Source organism: Lates calcarifer, linkage group LG3 (assembly GCF_001640805.2).
Source record: "Lates calcarifer isolate ASB-BC8 linkage group LG3, TLL_Latcal_v3, whole genome shotgun sequence".
In the NCBI taxonomy this organism is placed as follows: Eukaryota; Metazoa; Chordata; class Actinopteri; family Centropomidae; genus Lates; species Lates calcarifer.
In genome coordinates, this window is record NC_066835.1 from 10,414,448 (window position 1) to 10,430,877 (window position 16,430).

The window sequence follows — 16,430 nt, forward strand, 5'->3', positions numbered from 1 at the left end:
TAAATGTATTAAGTCAGAATTGTTAATTCTTTGTTCTTTGTGAGGAAACACCACAGAAAACAGCATAAATGTCCAAGTAGAGATTGAATAAGGATTGGAAAAGATATCTGATCTTTATTAAAATAACATGACAGGGGAATCTCAACATAAAGGTTACATTCTTGTCAAGAAAATACAACAAAACTCTCTACTCTCCACTGACATTAATCTTTCACCTTTATGTGTAACATTTCACCCTGCCCTCCCAATGGATGAAAACTGTATACATGTTAACTAGTCACAGAAGTCTTTGTGATGCACAGATATATCTGAGTTAAATTAAAACAACAGAAGAGACAGTTCATACAAAATTGTCATAGAAATTATCAGACAAAAAAAGAGCATTCCTCACCATCTCTTGGACTTTGCTAGCACAGTATTAAAGGTATTTAAAATCTAAAACAGCCCTTGATTTGACCATTTTAAGGCAACTTTAAAACCACTTCCCCCTGTTAAGAGACGGATGTGGATCTGGGATCAGGTTTTTATTTAAATAACATAACAAGGTTTAAAGCAGACCTTTGCTCAGTTACTGAAGGAGCATCGAAGGAGTGTCCCTGTCTGTACGTCATCTACTGAGCTACCACACAGGTTCATGAGGTTCATTCTGATATTTTTCAACTGTTGTCCAATAACCTGTTGCATTTGCTTTCTTTTCTATTCTAACATATATTTACTAGGACACACTTCAGAGGGAATGAAATCAACGTATATGGTAGCTGAGCAGATCATGTACCAACTCGACTTCCCCCCACCTCTGCACAACCATCTACATCTTCTTTCAGTTCCTTGTTGTCATGGTTACAGAGTAAAGCAACATTACTGCAAGGCCTGACCAGCAGAGCTCAGACTCTGCTCTTCAACATGGTTGACTGATCTGTCCTGAATGGGCTGCAGTGATCGATGACCAAAGGGAGGAAACTGTCTTTAAACAATTAAGCAATGATATGTATCTTCGTGTGTGTGTGTGCGTGCGGGCTTGTGTATCCATTTACATTATGTGTACAACAAATACAATGACAGCATGTACATGTATTACAACATGCCTGTAACATGCCAGCGTATATACGTCTGTCACTTGTCTGTCCGTTTATTGTGTCACATCTGTCCTACACGTGCACGGTCACAGGTTTTCTCCAGGCTGGTACTGCGGCTCCGTGGCAGTGAAGTAATCTTCCAGGAAGGACTGCAGGTACTCAAAAGTGTGCCTCTCATCGGCCTCCCTCCTCCAGCATTGCAACATTAGTTCGTGGAGCGAGGTGGGGCAGCCAGGGGCACAGGGCATCCTGTAGCCTCTCTCCACCTGCTCCAGCACCTCACGGTTGTTCATGCCTAAAAGGGGTGAGGAGGTAGATGCAGGAGATGGTGAGAGGGTACAGAGAAAAAAAAGAACTGGATTAAACAACACATAAAAATACACAAAGAAAAACAAAAATAAAACGCCCAGATATAACTCACTAACTAACTCTGGGAGAATTTTCAGTGCAAATGCGAAATTAAAACCATCCTAAACAAGCAGGTATCATCTAATACCTGGGTATGGCACACGTCCCTTAGTGATGAGTTCAGTTAATAGGATGCCAAAGCTCCAGACATCTGACTTAATGGTAAAGCGTCCATACAGTGCAGCTTCCGGAGCCGTCCACTTGATAGGGAACTTCGCCCCTGAAACCATGGCAACACAGTGAAGATGCATAATCATATAATTAGGATAGGTTATGTATAAAAATATAGACATGGAGGCAGAGGCAGACACTCTTAATCATCGCATTGTGCAAGCGTGGCTCTCTTCCTCGGTCTCTCTCATGCTCGCACACACACTCACTCATTTAGTATCACATGCTGTCACCTTGTCTAGCTGTGTACTCATTGTCCTCAATGAGCCTAGCCAGGCCGAAGTCGGCGATCTTGCACACCAGATTGTCTCCAACGAGAATGTTAGCTGCTCGGAGATCACGGTGGATGTAGTTCATCCTCTCAATGTACGCCATTCCAGCCGCAATCTTGCGAGACAGAAAGAGCTCAGATCTGCAGCAGAAGTATATTCTTACTCTTAGTCTCAGCATGTGTTTTTGTCTGTCTTTAACTCACCTGTGCAGCCATGTCCACCAGCTGAGGCAGCTTCAGGTTTTGCCCCTCCCCATCTTTTAAGAAGTCCAGCAAACTTCCTGAAAAACAAAGAGTGTGGCGTCGTGACTGGCCCCATATGCCCACTGTGGTCAATACATCTGCTGCCATGTATCACACTGTACTGCATGCAGCATACATTGTGTATTTTTTATTAAATTCTAATTAGATAGATGTTTGTAATTTCACTCACAGCGGCGGCACATTCTAGGGAATATTTTAGTTTCTTTTCCATGAACATATCTTAATTCCAACTCTCTTTATTTTTAAGTGAATATTAAAGGAATATTTCACCTGCCCCCAGGCCTCCTCCTCAGGGAGGTCAAAGGTCATACCCCAAGGAAGCAAGGAAAAATCTCTGAGATTAGTGGGAATTCAGTGTTTTGTTCAGTGGAGAAGCACGGGGGCTTGAACTTTGGTCTTTCGATTTCTGAAAAGTCTCCTTTATCACTGTACCACCTACTGTATCTGCCAGACTCTTAAAGCGTTGGGTAAATGTCTTGACTGTTGAAATTCATGTTTTGGTTTGTCTGTTTGGAAAAGAGCAGGATATCTAAAATGTTTGTCATTTTTTTAATGGTTGAAAGTCGGGATAGGAGCCAAAGAACAAGTGAATAATTTTTGGTGCAGGTCCAGATCCAGATTTTTTTTTTTTTTAAGAATTTCATAACAAAACATGAATTTTCTTTATTTTCCTACAGCACTCACTTAAATGAAAAGAATTTTAATACAGTCCAAATGCAGATTTTAAAAAGTCCAACCGTATTCTATTGTTATTTATTCTTTTATTTCTATCAAATATTTATTATTCTTACTGTTTAGATGCATTATTATGACAAACTATGCAACCTTAGTGGTGATAGGAACTCAGTATTTTTATCAACTGTCTGTCTTTTACAAAAAAAAAAAAAAAAAAAAAAAAAAAAAAAACACTATCTGATTTCTGAGGAACTCTCTTCTCAGAGTCATTGAGGTTTCCACCGAACATCAGTGATTCAGACTGTATCTACAGGACGTCAGAGATGAAAGTTTAATCAGGCTGATACCTTGGCTCATGAACTCAGTGATAATGTAGATAGGCTCCTCAGACACGACGGCATAGAGCTGCACCAGCTTGTCGTGGCGAAGCCTCTTCATGATTTGAGCCTCTTCCAGGAAGGCCTCGGGGGACATGGTTCCTGGCTTCAGAGTCTTCACTGCTACCTTGGTGGTGCCGTTCCACATGCCTGGCATACAGACAAGAGATATTAATGCACACACGAGACACAGACACACACAGAGGTGTACTGCGCAAGCATAGACAGTGATTTCCTGGCATATGGACAAGTAGATGGCCGTATGTACTGTACATGTACATGTTACATATATGGGGACACAAGTACCCACACACACACAGATATAAATATAAAAACAAGGCACACAATATGAATGCTGTGACAAACACACACGGTCAAATTCCTGGTGCATGCAAATGATTGTTATTTTGGAGGGCATGCATGACATGAGACAGGGTGATGTGAGGAGAGAGGGAGGTTTACTGGTCTTACATCAACACCAGGAGAACCTGAGCTACATGGACAGGCACAAAGCTCGGCTGGGTTCAGACTGAAACTCTGCACGGCTCACAAACCCAAAACACTGGGATTAAGTCGGGGAAACTGTACCAGAGCTCCAACAAGAAATTGGTTGCAGGTGTAATTGTAAGTACATCCTGTGGGAATATTGGCTAATATGCAATTCACTGGGAAAAACAAGCTTAGCTCACATAAACTGACATACATGGCCAGCTACAGCCAGCCTCACCAACAATCTTTGTTATGGGACAGTTAACAGAAAGACACTTGTCCCCTCTAAGCCTGTAGATGGCGTCAAGAGATCGGTAGCGTTGGTCTCACCCATCCACACGTCCCCAAAGCAGCCCTGTCCCAGCTTTCTTTGCATGGACAGCGTTTCCCTGGGTACCTCCCAGGCATCACGCCCGAGGCCCATGGTGAGCGGGGTGGAGTTGGGACAGGCCTTAGTCAGGTAATAACACAGCCCGTCGTTACTGCCTGATGGAGCCAAGGAGGGTGGAGATGTAGGAAGGAAATAAAAGAGAAAGTGGGAGTATGGGAGGAGTGGGTTTGATGGAGAATGGGAGACAGAATGTGTAGTGACCAGTGGAAAGATGGGAGAGAGATGGGTGGGGTGGGAATGGGGGGAATGGGTGGGGGTGACAAAAGAGGTGAGGTGAGATGATGGACATGCACATGCAACAACAGGGGAGGAGAGGAACAGCTCTGCACACCTGGATATAAAACACTTTGATTTTTATATTTAACAGCTGCTTCTGTTATCCCATACAGGGATTTTTCAAGGATTTGTTTCACTGCTGCAGGTTTCAATCAAAAACTGCTTCAATATATGTGGTCCAATCCACATAAGGTATAAGCAGACACTCTGAACAACATAGACAGATAAACAAGGCTTTACACAGGGTCTGTGTGTTTACGCTGGAAATGTTGACCAATCTTTGTGTCGACTGAACACAACAAAGACATTTAGTATGTAACTGCTCCTCTTTTAATACTTGTATATCCAGGTGTGCTCCTGCTGTTACCTTCCCACCCCCCCTGCAACACTAGTCCTACCCATCCAGACTTCTCCAAACTGGCCGTTGCCCAGTTTCTTAATCAGCTGGAGGGATTCGCGGGGAATCTCCCACATATCCTTGGTCTTCACTGATAAGTCAGCCAGCTTAGGCATGCCCCGTTTACAGCTGCCAATCAAACGGCAGCACAGTCCCGCCGCTCTCTCTGAGAGAGAGAGAGAGAGACAAGCAGACAGGCGAAGAAAATAGGGAAACAAGAGGGAAAGAAAACAGAGCAAATGCAGAGATAAAGAAAGAACAAGACAGGTTGCTTATGCGACTTATGCAGCTGACAAGTAAACCCAAAACTAAAGTACAAAGACACAAGGAAATTTCAGCACAACAGACGTAAACACACATTCTGAGCAGCAGCAACATCATGTACAGATACAAAAGAAAGACGAAAAAAGGGACCATACAGTTAGTAAGAAGAGCAAATAGACACTGGCAGAAAAAGTCCATCATACATGTGCCCAGATCTCTCAGGTTGCTTATAAGGATCGTGTCATGGAAAGTGCTCACACTGCATTAAGTTTGCTATTTCAGTGCATGCCACTAGGGGGCAGCTTTACACTGACAGACAGAGAGCAGAGGAAGTGGAGGGCGTGAACCCTATTATTAAGCACAAACTAGGAACTAAGCTTAAAAAGTCATTAATAGGCAATTGTGCAATAAGTGTTCAAATCCCTTAGTAAAGTAAAAGTGACAAAACCGCAATGTAAAAATAACTTACTTAAGTTGAAGAGCAAATGTACCATCCACATGTACTTAACATATCAAAAGTAAAAGCACTCATTAGGAACCTCTCAGACTTTTATATGATAGAAATAAGTGGAGCTCTATTTCTGATGTGTTAACACGTACGTGGCATTATAATGTTGCTGTCTGTTTCATCAGTAATGATGCATAATATTTTAGAGGCTGATCATATGCTTTTTATGTAACATCTGAATCTGCAAAGTGACTTAAGATGTCAAGTAAATGTAGCAGTGTAGAAGAATAAAGTAGCAACAAATGGACAAAAGTAAGAACAAGTACCACGAAACTTATATATACAGCTCTTGAGTTCACATACTTATTTCCCGTTTTGATTATGAATCAAGTAGAAACAAAATTAGACGGATTTGAATTTGGGGCATTTTTAAGATGAAATGCAGGAGCTCTGCAAAATGAAGATACCTTGTTGTAATTAGTTCAAACAATTCTCATTCTGAAGGAAGCAGAAAAAAGGATGATTAGTGTCATGTGTTTGTGTGTGTCACCTGTGTAGTGCTCTACAAGCTGCTGAACAGTGTCGAACTGTGATCTGGTGGTGATGTAGTAGCCACCGTTGTCGAGTTTGCGGATCTTGTAATGCTTAACATGTTCCCCTTTGTTGTCGTCCCAATCACGGATAGACAGAGAGTAAGCTCCTGTGAAAAGAAGAGGGGGGGGGGCAAAAAACACCACACAGTTAGAGATAGAAAGAGAAAATAAGTGAGAGCTTTTACATATTTGGAGCAGTAAGTCGCTATTAAAAGAGAGCATATGTGTGTATGTGTGTGTGTGTGTGTGTGTGTGTGTGTGTGTGTGTGTGTGTGTGTGTGTGTGGTCTCTTCACCCTTGGTGGTCTCGCTTTCTCGTATGAGAAAAGTTCCCCTCTGGTTGCCATGGGCCAGAAGCTGTCTCTCCGCATCCTTCCTCCCCATCTTCCCAAAATACCACCTGTCACCATGACGACAACACACTAGGTCATCACAGCAATGGCACACATCATGCGACCTTTGCCCCTAAAACTTCATGTCAATCATTGAGAGAATGATTCAGCATAGAGAATCGGTCTTCGTAGTGCAGCACACTGTAAGTAGCTGTCACTGCTCTACTCACTCCTCAGCCTGTATGGAGTCCACAGGAGCTACGTAGTTGGAGGGGATGTAACCTGAGTTGCCTGTGTCCAAAGATCGAGCCTCCCACCAGTCGCCCTCTCTGCCAAATCACACACAAAGATGAGATACCTCACACTTATTTTTTATATTTTTTGACAACAGTGAAATGAAATGAAATTGTGACAATTCGAAGTTCCTTATTTATTCTTCCTTTAGTGCAAGATGTGTATTAATGATTCTTTTGTGTCACCAGTCTTTCCTCTAAAAATAATGATGTAATCACTCAAGTGAAAAGGTAAAGCAGCTTTTTCAATACGCAGATCTTTATCTACATAAAACTGAAGAAAAGAATAAAAGGTGTCTAGATGAGAAAGAAGATAACAACCATATGTGAGAACTTGGTTGGCAGACATTAGAGCACAACCCTGGCGACCATGCCAACATTGAAGTGTCATCATTCAAACTTAACTTTAATTTAAACTTAGTTTAGATTTCTAGGGGAGATTTTTCAAGACTGTAAGCTTGTCAGCACCGCCAGCAGCAGTTGAGATAGTTCACAGTGTTAATGGATGGCATTTAACTGCAGCCTGTGGCATTTGATGTATGCAAACAAAATTAATTTCCTTTTAGGAGTAATAGCTGATCTCATTTAACACATTTAACACTGACCACGTATAATTAGCATTCATTTTCCATCTCTCTCAATGCGTATTGTGAGATTGTTTATTGCGATTCTATAGGGGGTGTTTTTCCCTAAAATTAAAAAAAAAAAAACCCAGTTATATACTTTTGTACTCACGTATTATTGATGATCTGAAATTTCTCTCCTTTCTGGAAAGTGAGGTCATCTTCGGTGCGAGCGTCATAGTCATACAGAGCTATAAAGAGAGTGACTCCACCACCTGCACATGAAGACACACAGACAAATGCACACACGGCACATCTCCAGTTATAGCCACCAAACTTCAACAGTCTTCTGGGGTCGTTTGTTCTGTTTCAGTTCTTTAACAAGCAGCTGCCTGATGGTAGAGACCCCAAAATTTCCACGCAAATATGTCTGACAGAGAATGTATATAAAACAATGCACAAGACATTTAGTTTAACAGTTTAAATGTTGTGGCTGACATATAGATTTCCAAAAATTATGCATCCGTAAAAAATCATATTCTTATGGCTAAATATTTTTCTCAGTGTGAACATTGTACAAGATAACACAAAATATGCATGTTTTAAATTGTTATTCTGAAAATAAGATGACTTTTCCATTTGTGAAGATAAAAAGCAGGAAATTAGGTTAAAATGTTTCAAATATTTTAGTGCAGTGCTTTATAAAGACAACATTATGTTTTATTTGCTTATATAATGTTCAGTTATGTTGGCCAGAGCAGATTAACATAACAGCAGTGTAGTTTCACAATAATGGTTGAATTTGATCTATTACTAATTGATAAACTCTGCTTGTTCAATAGATATATTGATTTTCACCTTCTAATATCTAAGTTACTCTGTGAGATGATTTTACCACACACACACACACACACACACACACACACACACACAGAGTTATACTTGTTATACCTCCAGGCCGTTGGTGTGTGTTGGTGCTGGGGAAGATGGTGCCACAAGAGAAGCCCTTGTTGAAGTCTGGGATGGTCTGAGTGGGGTCGGGACAGTAACGGCCCGAAGTCAAGGCTGCGGTAGACCCTCCATCTGCGTTGCTAGGAGACAGATCTGTAACGTCTACTGCTGCTGATGTTGCTGCTGCTGCTTTGGCGGACTTCTTCTGCTTGCAACAGGCACACCCCATAATAACCAGCACGGAGACGACGTCTATGGAAGGAGCAGAGCTGAAGTAACAGCTGCGACTTTTTCTAGATTTTTCTACGCACTTGTGATTCAAGCTGCGTGCAGCTCATTAAAAGCCTTTTTCAAAAAGCTGGTACATGTATAATAATTCACAGCAGCGACACGCTTGCACTCAGATAACAATAAAGGTTTGTTTAAAATAGAAATAAGAATGAAGATACAAAACCAAAATAAAAGTTGTTTAAAAGGGTCCTACATTGTAGTTGTCAAAATAAAAGAAGCAGAGGCCAAGATACCCTGACCTTTAGTCCCTATTATCATACCCCAAGAAGAACTGATCCTACATTTCCCCTAATGCAACTTGATAACATCTTTCCCTGCCTGATGAACACCCACTTCTTTCAAACTCCACACGTCCAATTTGTAAACCAGGCTGAAAAGTTTCAAGCCCAAACCATGTTAGTGTTTCAGACTTTACAAAGTTCCTTCAGTGCCACAGAAAACACTATAGACAGCATGATTCAATTACATTAATTAGCTTAGTAATATCAATTACAGTGTCACATTTTTTAAAAATGATCTAGATTATCACGAGATTCAATATAAGAAATAAGTCATTTTTACATGATTGTAAATAATCTCCTCCAATGCCTGTCTTCATAAGTGAAACTAAGTGAGACTTCAAAGATAAACTGGTAAAAAGTGAAAGCAACACGCATGAACAACATACAGGGGTCACCCGAGTGAAAACAAAAAGAGGCACTAAAGAGAACTGTGAAGCGAGAAGTAACAAAGTTTAAATAAAAACTAAACTTCCCTCTAGCAGGAGGGGGAGGGGGAGAAAGGGGGAAGGGGGGGTGGAGGTAATGCAGTAAGGAGAAGTTAACTTTTTCTCACCTGATGTCTTCCTCTGTCAGATCATCTGTCAATCACCATCGCCACTGGAAAAAAAAAAAAGAAAAGGGGGGTGGGGGGGTGAGTGACAAGGGGTGGAATGAGAGAGCGGGGCAAGGAGAGGATGAGTGGCAGAGAACCAGAGAGGGAAAAGGTGGAGGGGAATGTGAGAGAAAGGCTCAAGAGCGGTAAAGCGTGAATAAAGAGACATGTGAAGGGAGAGTCAGAGACAGCTCGATATAAGGAAAGGCAGAGAGAGATGTGAGGTTAGCCACTTCCCTTTTCTTTTTACTGTGCAGTTTCAAGAGAGGTACTCAGTCAGCTGTGTCATGTGTGTGTGTGTGTGTGTGCATGTGTACTTGCATGTGAGTCAGTATGTCTGTGTGTAGGTGTTTAGTTTTGTGGTGAAATAGCCCTCGTAACTGGACAGGGGGTAACTAATGCGGAGAGATAGTCACTGACAATGTGAAACGAGTTTCACAGAAATCATTGTGTCAATATGCGCACACATACGCAACCCTGACTTCCAGTTTTGAGCCAACCACATTGTCTCAATAGGACGTGTGTTGACAAAGCAAAAGCCGGTGCCAGCATCAAGAGGAAATAACATACAGAGAAGACTGTAAAACACTTTAATTGTGTGCAGAGACACTTGCGTCCAGTCATCAGCATAAGCTTTCCTCATCAACATTCAAGGAAACCTGAATGTCTGCTGCTAAGTGCCTTGCTCAAGGGCAGTGTTTAGTACAGCAGTGACTTTCTGGTGTAGCATTAGATGAAGACTGACCCCTCTCTCATGTCTTGAAGCTACAGACACTTAGCTTAGCTGAGTTTAGTGCAATGGCTGGCCAGTCTGTTACAGCAGTCCAGCAGTAAATGCTACCTTCATGAAGGTTGGAATGTTCAGTTTTTGAGAGGTCTTGATTCAACTAGAGCTGAAGTCGATTCATCGATTAATCAATCAACTGAAAAATAACCTGCAATTATTTTCCAATACAAAATGTCAAAATGCTCTACTTCCATCTTCATAAGTGTAAGAATCTCATGTGTTTCTTTTTCTTTTTCAGACAAAATAAGCAACTTGATGATGTTACATTGGGTTTCTGGGAATGTTTCACTTTTTTCCTGACACTATGTGTATATTTTACAGAGAAAATAATTGGCAGACTATCCAAATGAAAATAATCTTCAATTGCAGCCCTAGATTCAACTGTGTGGTTATTTTGTAGTGGCCCTGGGATTCAAACTGGCAACTTTTCAAGCCGACTAAACTCCAGACTGTAGCCTCCCCACCTACTGAGGAATGTGAGGGAAGTCACACACACAGGAAGAACAATACAGGTTATGGCAGCATGGGACAAAAAAAACTTAAAAGTAGTTGATTTTCATAACGAAAAAAGAAAAAAAAACCCACCACAGCTCCCACAGAACAGTGCCAGGTTTGTGCCTGTATTCCCTTAAATTCCTCTCAGTCTTAAAAGAAACAAAAGCTATTACGAGCCTGGTTTGAAAGAGTCTGTTGCTCACTCACAGTAAAATATGCAAAAATTTTACATGTGCGGAAGCCTGCACGCACACACACACTCATTCACTATCAGGTCAGCCATCAGGAGAGCTACAGGAAGTTAGCCCTGTTAGAGTTTCCTGTCCACCCCTCTGATGGCTCCCCCCTTTTCCTGGAAACTGAGGACAGAGTCCATCCACACACACACACACACACACACACACACGTACACCAAGTAGCTGCAGTGCCACAAACACACAAACACACACACACACACACACACACACACACACACACACATCTTCCTCTCCACTGTTTTTCTCTACTCATCCTGGCCCACACCCCTCCAACAATAACCTTTCACATTCCTACTATCTACCCTTTAGCATGTAACTTGTTTCTCTGTCTGATAAAGCACAGAAAGGAGAAGTGACAGAGGGTCTACAAGAGGTCTCCTCCCTTTCATCTTTATGTCGCTAGTGCCCTTTCGTTCATCTCTCCTTTCTGTGCTTTGCTAAGATTAGCAGAAAACCACAGACAGGATTGGTACAATAACAGGGACATGTATTCTCTGCTGGGTTCCTGTTGACCAAATGTACTTGCTCTGGTCTTCCTCTCTCCACACAGAGGCTACAATAATTCATAAATAGCATCTAATAATACAGTGATTTCAACATTTATACATAAAAAAAAACTGTCAGGAAACACGATGCATCGCTAAAGTTGCAGATACGCTAAAATTCCCAGCCCACTGGACAAAGGCCTCAACAAGCATGTGTGCACACAGGCCAAAGACATGCATTTGTCCTAAATACTGGTATATGACCTATCAAGGTGCAGAATTAAGTGTGAAGTGTGTGAAGAGAGTGTGTGTGTGTGTGTGTGTGTGTGTGTGTGTGTGTGTGTGTGTGTGTGTGTGCGTATTTCCTCATCTGTTCTTTGTGATAGCAATTTGGTTTATTTTTCGATCTGCCAAAAACGTCTGAGGTACTAGAGCAAAGTGCGTGAGTATGTGAGTGTGTGGGTGTGCAGTGGTGATGATAGATGGTAAAGTGGGGGGTTGTACAGTCATTCTACAGACTTGTTGGTGTGTTTTAGCAGTCTGTGTGAGTACTGCTTAAGTGATCACAGCAGAGAACTTTAAGAACAGCCTAAGTTCCTCTTTGCCTCTTGAAACCAAGTCATGAAAACAAGATACAAGACACAAACACTGTACCCTATTTTGGTTTAGCTGTGAGAGGAATTACTCTTGGTTTAAATCATGTAACTTTAGTAAATGATTGCATAATTAAGACAGTATTAAAGACATTAAAAAGGCTCCTCAGTCACATATATGTTCAACCTACAGCCACCAGTTGCAACACATTTATAAGGTATAACAGCAAAATGATGTTGCTCCCTAATGCAACTGTCATTAAAGATTGTTTCTGTTTTCTTAAAGTTTACACCACAGACAGACACTTTTTAAACACACTACTACTGCAGATTAAAAAAAGTGTTAATCTGGTTCAAAGCTAAACTTCACTTCACTGACTGTCACGGTTAATTTTTTTTCCCTCCAATAGCTGGCAAATACACAGAAGAAATAATTATAATACTTTGTGAAACAGAAGCTGCTTCCTCTGGTGGGGAGAAGTGCGGTAGTGGTTTGTGATAAGTCTGTCTGCAACAACAGACCCTTTTTACACCTAATACATAGATAATAATTAGTATTCAAGGGTATTTAAGGGTTGTTTCATATTTTCTTACCTAGTCCTGATGATGACACCATCCCACCCCAAAACATCCCCTCCCAACAAGGTTTTGAAATATCCGCCTCCACCCTAATGCAGTGGAGGTTAATTGAATTTTGCAATTCACAGACTTCACTATAAATTATTTTTACTGGAAATCCTTTCTGAAAGAAAAAAAAAACACGTAACAGGAAGAACACTGTCCATAAAAATTCTCTGTTTGAAGTAAAAGCGTTGCATTGAATTAAGTAAAAATAAAAGTTACCAAAAATGTTTTTAAAGTTCTCTAAGTAAACATATTCATCATGCAAAACGTCCCTCTTCATTGAGTCCACTTATTGGACCATTATAATTCATGTATTATCAGTACTTACACTGTGCGATAGTTTTATTGATAAAAATGCATCATATGCTTTGTATGTAAAATCTTAAAAAGGTAACTAATGAAAACATGTTGAAAGTAACCAATAAAAATAGTGGCACTGGTATTAAATAGCATAATTAGGTTTAATGTTTAAAAAATGTTTTAAAAAAGTAACAAGTACCAATAGTCCTCGAGTAAACTTAGTTACTTAGTTACTTTCCACAACTCCAGAGAAGTACTCTGCTGTATAATTATACGCTGTGAACAATATAGAGAAGCAAATAAATTCTGCTCTATAAAGCATTAGCATGCATTGAGTGCACTCTTATAAAATCACAATAGCATCAGCCACCATCGTCACACTCGCAAAACATCCAAATCCAAATGACACACCCTTTCCTGCACAGTGGACTGCAGATAAGCTGCTCCCAGCGGGGAATTTACCATGGGAACACAGGGCAACACACACAGACACACACACACTCACCCTGACACACACATACAATTGTTCAGATCTGTAAAGTTTTAGCACTTTTACACCACTTCTATGCTCAGCTCTGACTTTCTCCAATCCTCCTCCTCCTGCTCTTTTTCGTGTTTCTCCAGCTCTTTTCTTACCTCCCTCTCTCTCCGACTCTCTCCCTCATTAGCAGGAAGCCCCACAGGATGCAGAGTGTGAGTGGGGCAGGAATGATAGGACAATGGGAAGCAGGCTGTCACCGAACCCTCACACGCATAACACATACTCAGAGTACATACGCACACTCTTAACAGGAGGGAGAGGGAGACAGCGCTGGTGGGGAGGGAAGGGGCAGTGGAAAAGTAAGGTGTCTCGGTCATCGGGACGTCCTGTTTCCACATGAAGTCATCACTTCCTTTGAATACAGAGCACTGAAGTGGCTTGTTGGAAAGCATATATGAACATTTACAGGAAGTTAGGATAAAGAGTCAGATCTTGTTTCTTAAGCATTAGTGTCTCAGGACCTATTTTTATGTGACCAAAATGAAGAAGAAATTACTTCAGGCTGAAAACATCCTCGTCAACATAATACATTCAGCTGACACCCTCTGCCCAGCTGTGTCCGAGGGTGCTATTATCAGGCAGCGGGGTTACTGGGAAAGCTTTGTAATGGTTGTAACGTCTATTTCTAACCCCCCCCACCAAGAAACATATCTACGCCCCCTTCCTTCCTGCCTAACCCCGAGGCTAAAGACAGGAACTGACCTCGTAAAGAAACAGGAAGTGATGAAGTATGGCCTTGGACAGTCTAACACCCCCCCCCAAAAAAAAAAAAAAAAAAAAAAAAATCATGTCCGACCCTCAAAATTCTCCTACACACTGACCCACAAGGACTTCTCAGTAATATGAAACAAAGATTTGAAAGTGGAGGTGTGATTATACAACACCCACTCCTGTATCCTATCATTATGAGGGCATAAACACCTGCACCAATCAAACCACAATAAGGCCACAGAAACAGCTCAGATAGATGGACATGTTGAGGAAACATGCAGCCCTGCCTTTTCCTCAAGGTGGTTTCCTGTAGGCGGGTTACTGAATAAATCACAGTGATTTACTAAAGGAATATGCTGCTTCTGGAGAAAAATGTTTGAAATCTGACAGAAAGCATTAAGCGTAAAAGACCATTTTGAGCAATCATCTATCAGAAAGTTTCACAGACGTGCAGAACACTTACAGACAAAAACGTCCAGTTGATCCCAGATGATGCAGACAAGACAGCCACAAACCCAGATCCTATGATAATTTATCATTTGACACTAAAAGTTCTACCACTAAAACGGTTAAGCCTCGTCTATGACTAACAGGTCTTTCATGGGAAGAGATCCCACTTAAAAGGACTCGTGACTAAGCTCTCTGGTAAATTCCACTTTTTCAATAAAGCAATATCGGCAGTTTGATTTCTAAATATCATCCTCTGTGGTATCAGTCTAACAGAAGAGTGGAAGTACTGGTAGCCACTTGATTAACTTCTCACAGGCAAACAGCCAAACTTCCTTTTATTTAACAGCGAGCAGTCCAAAGTTACCCAATTTTTCACAACACTGAAATCTACAGAACTCTTTGAGTGTTTTATTTTAAAAATAGAGGGAGGGCACTGGGATTTTGGTGGTCTGCTAAAAATAAACACTGTGGTTTGCCTGGTGTGTTCAGTGTCCTTTTACCTGTTTGGTTAACTGACCACTAAGTAACTTGTTGTAAGTCTTTCAGAGATGTGAACGGTGGGCTACTTCCTCCACTGACAAAGAGCAAAGACAAAGTTAAAATAATCAGTAATGAGCTATGAAGGAAAACTACTTTTCAATATTTCAGGTATTATGTTTCAAGAGATTCCCACATCTGCTGGTAAGTCATATGTCTCTCTAACAGAACAAACCCACTCATGTTCTAGTTAATGCTATAATTAATATTTCATTAACGGACACAATATAATAAGCACAGCAAACATACCCGACATAAAACTCGTCGTTGTCCCGGGGAATCCTGGAGTCTGGTGCACGGGGGTCCGAGGTGAGTGTCCGCAGTGTCCGGGACGCACGCGCTACTGCTGTGGCTCGCAAGTGAAGTAAAAGGTGAGCGCGCGCCTCGTCCGGAAGGCTTGGGGAACAGACTTGACGCGCGCGATGAGGTCCAACCCCAGACGACCGCGCGCGTGCAGTGGACAGTTGAGAAGGGACCTATTACATTCAAAAGAAATAATATTAATGCAGGAAAAAAAACAGCTTGTATTCATAGAGAATGTATCGACAGGAATTATTCGTCTGTTCTGTTTAATATAAGTAAGACATCCCACTGTAAACGCCATAGTCTATATCATCAGACCGGAGTTTTCAAGTTTAAAAAACAGTTTTCGCGGCTATAAATAAGAACTAGCATCGCACACGCCAGGCTACAGAGGTAGATAACACAACTCTAACATAAAGGTTCTTGCTGTAGGTGCAGAAGAAAAGCACTGACTTCAAGTTAATGGGGAAGGAGCGAAACCTGCAAACACGCTGCGGTAAACTGTTGCTGCCTGACTGAGCCTCGGTCGAACTGTCTGAAATGCAGCTGCAGGGCGCGATGGCGAGATGCGACACATTCATTCCCTGGTGTGAACTACAGGAAGACTGAATGAGGTGCGATATCCGCGTACAAAAAAGTTGAAGTCTACACAAATAGGCTTAAAGGGTACGAGTTGTCATTATTTAGAATTGGCGTATTTCTCTGAAATATTACTTTTCACCCCCTCGTGCTTTAAAACGGATTACCTGATAGGCGTCGCCCAACCACATCGTGCACTTGCAGCTGTAAGTCAAGGAAACACTTCGAGTTCACTCTGAACACTGCGCTGACTTCATAAACTACAGTGACTGATAACATTTTTAAGGCCTTTGTCTCCATCTTGTGGTGAGTGCGTGTCACTTGAGGAACATGCAGTGCTAAAGGATTATGTGTTCATCTAAATCC

General features: G+C 41.5%; 1 protein-coding gene across 5 annotated transcripts; it reads right to left on the reverse strand.

Annotated features, from left to right (window-relative positions):
• Positions 1-88: 88 nt before the first annotated feature.
• On the reverse strand, positions 89-16,085 carry yrk (Yes-related kinase). Of its 5 annotated transcripts, none has more exons than XM_018697546.2 (14): positions 15,939-16,085; positions 15,432-15,658; positions 9,364-9,407; positions 8,239-8,490; positions 7,460-7,562; positions 6,662-6,760; positions 6,396-6,499; positions 6,058-6,207; positions 4,797-4,961; positions 3,213-3,392; positions 2,131-2,207; positions 1,889-2,042; positions 1,573-1,704; positions 89-1,371 (listed from the first exon to the last, which is right to left on the reverse strand). In XM_018697546.2, the coding sequence occupies exons 4-14, from the start codon at positions 8,465-8,467 to the stop codon at positions 1,163-1,165; spliced, it is 1,602 nt and encodes a 533-aa protein (XP_018553062.1). In that variant the 5' UTR covers positions 8,468-8,490; positions 9,364-9,407; positions 15,432-15,658; positions 15,939-16,085; the 3' UTR covers positions 89-1,162. The 5 variants fall into 5 exon arrangements, with proteins under 5 accessions (XP_018553062.1, XP_018553066.1, XP_018553067.1 ...); XM_018697550.2 differs by lacking the exon at positions 4,797-4,961 and adding an exon at positions 4,062-4,217 and having other exon boundaries at positions 15,939-16,083; XM_018697551.2 differs by lacking the exon at positions 4,797-4,961 and having other exon boundaries at positions 15,939-16,084.
• Positions 16,086-16,430: the final 345 nt, after the last annotated feature.

Excerpts from the sequence above, each read along its gene's own strand:
- yrk (XM_018697546.2), bottom strand. The coding sequence starts at position 8,467 with ATGGGGTGTGCCTGTTGCAAGCAGAAGAAGTCCGCCAAAGCAGCAGCA. Across the intron at positions 2,043-2,130 it reads TGGTGGACATGGCTGCACAG|ATTGCGGCTGGAATGGCGTA; the intron begins GTGAGTTAAAGA and ends CTGTCTCGCAAG. Across the intron at positions 1,705-1,888 it reads TGAGTACACAGCTAGACAAG|GGGCGAAGTTCCCTATCAAG; the intron begins GTGACAGCATGT and ends CCATGGTTTCAG.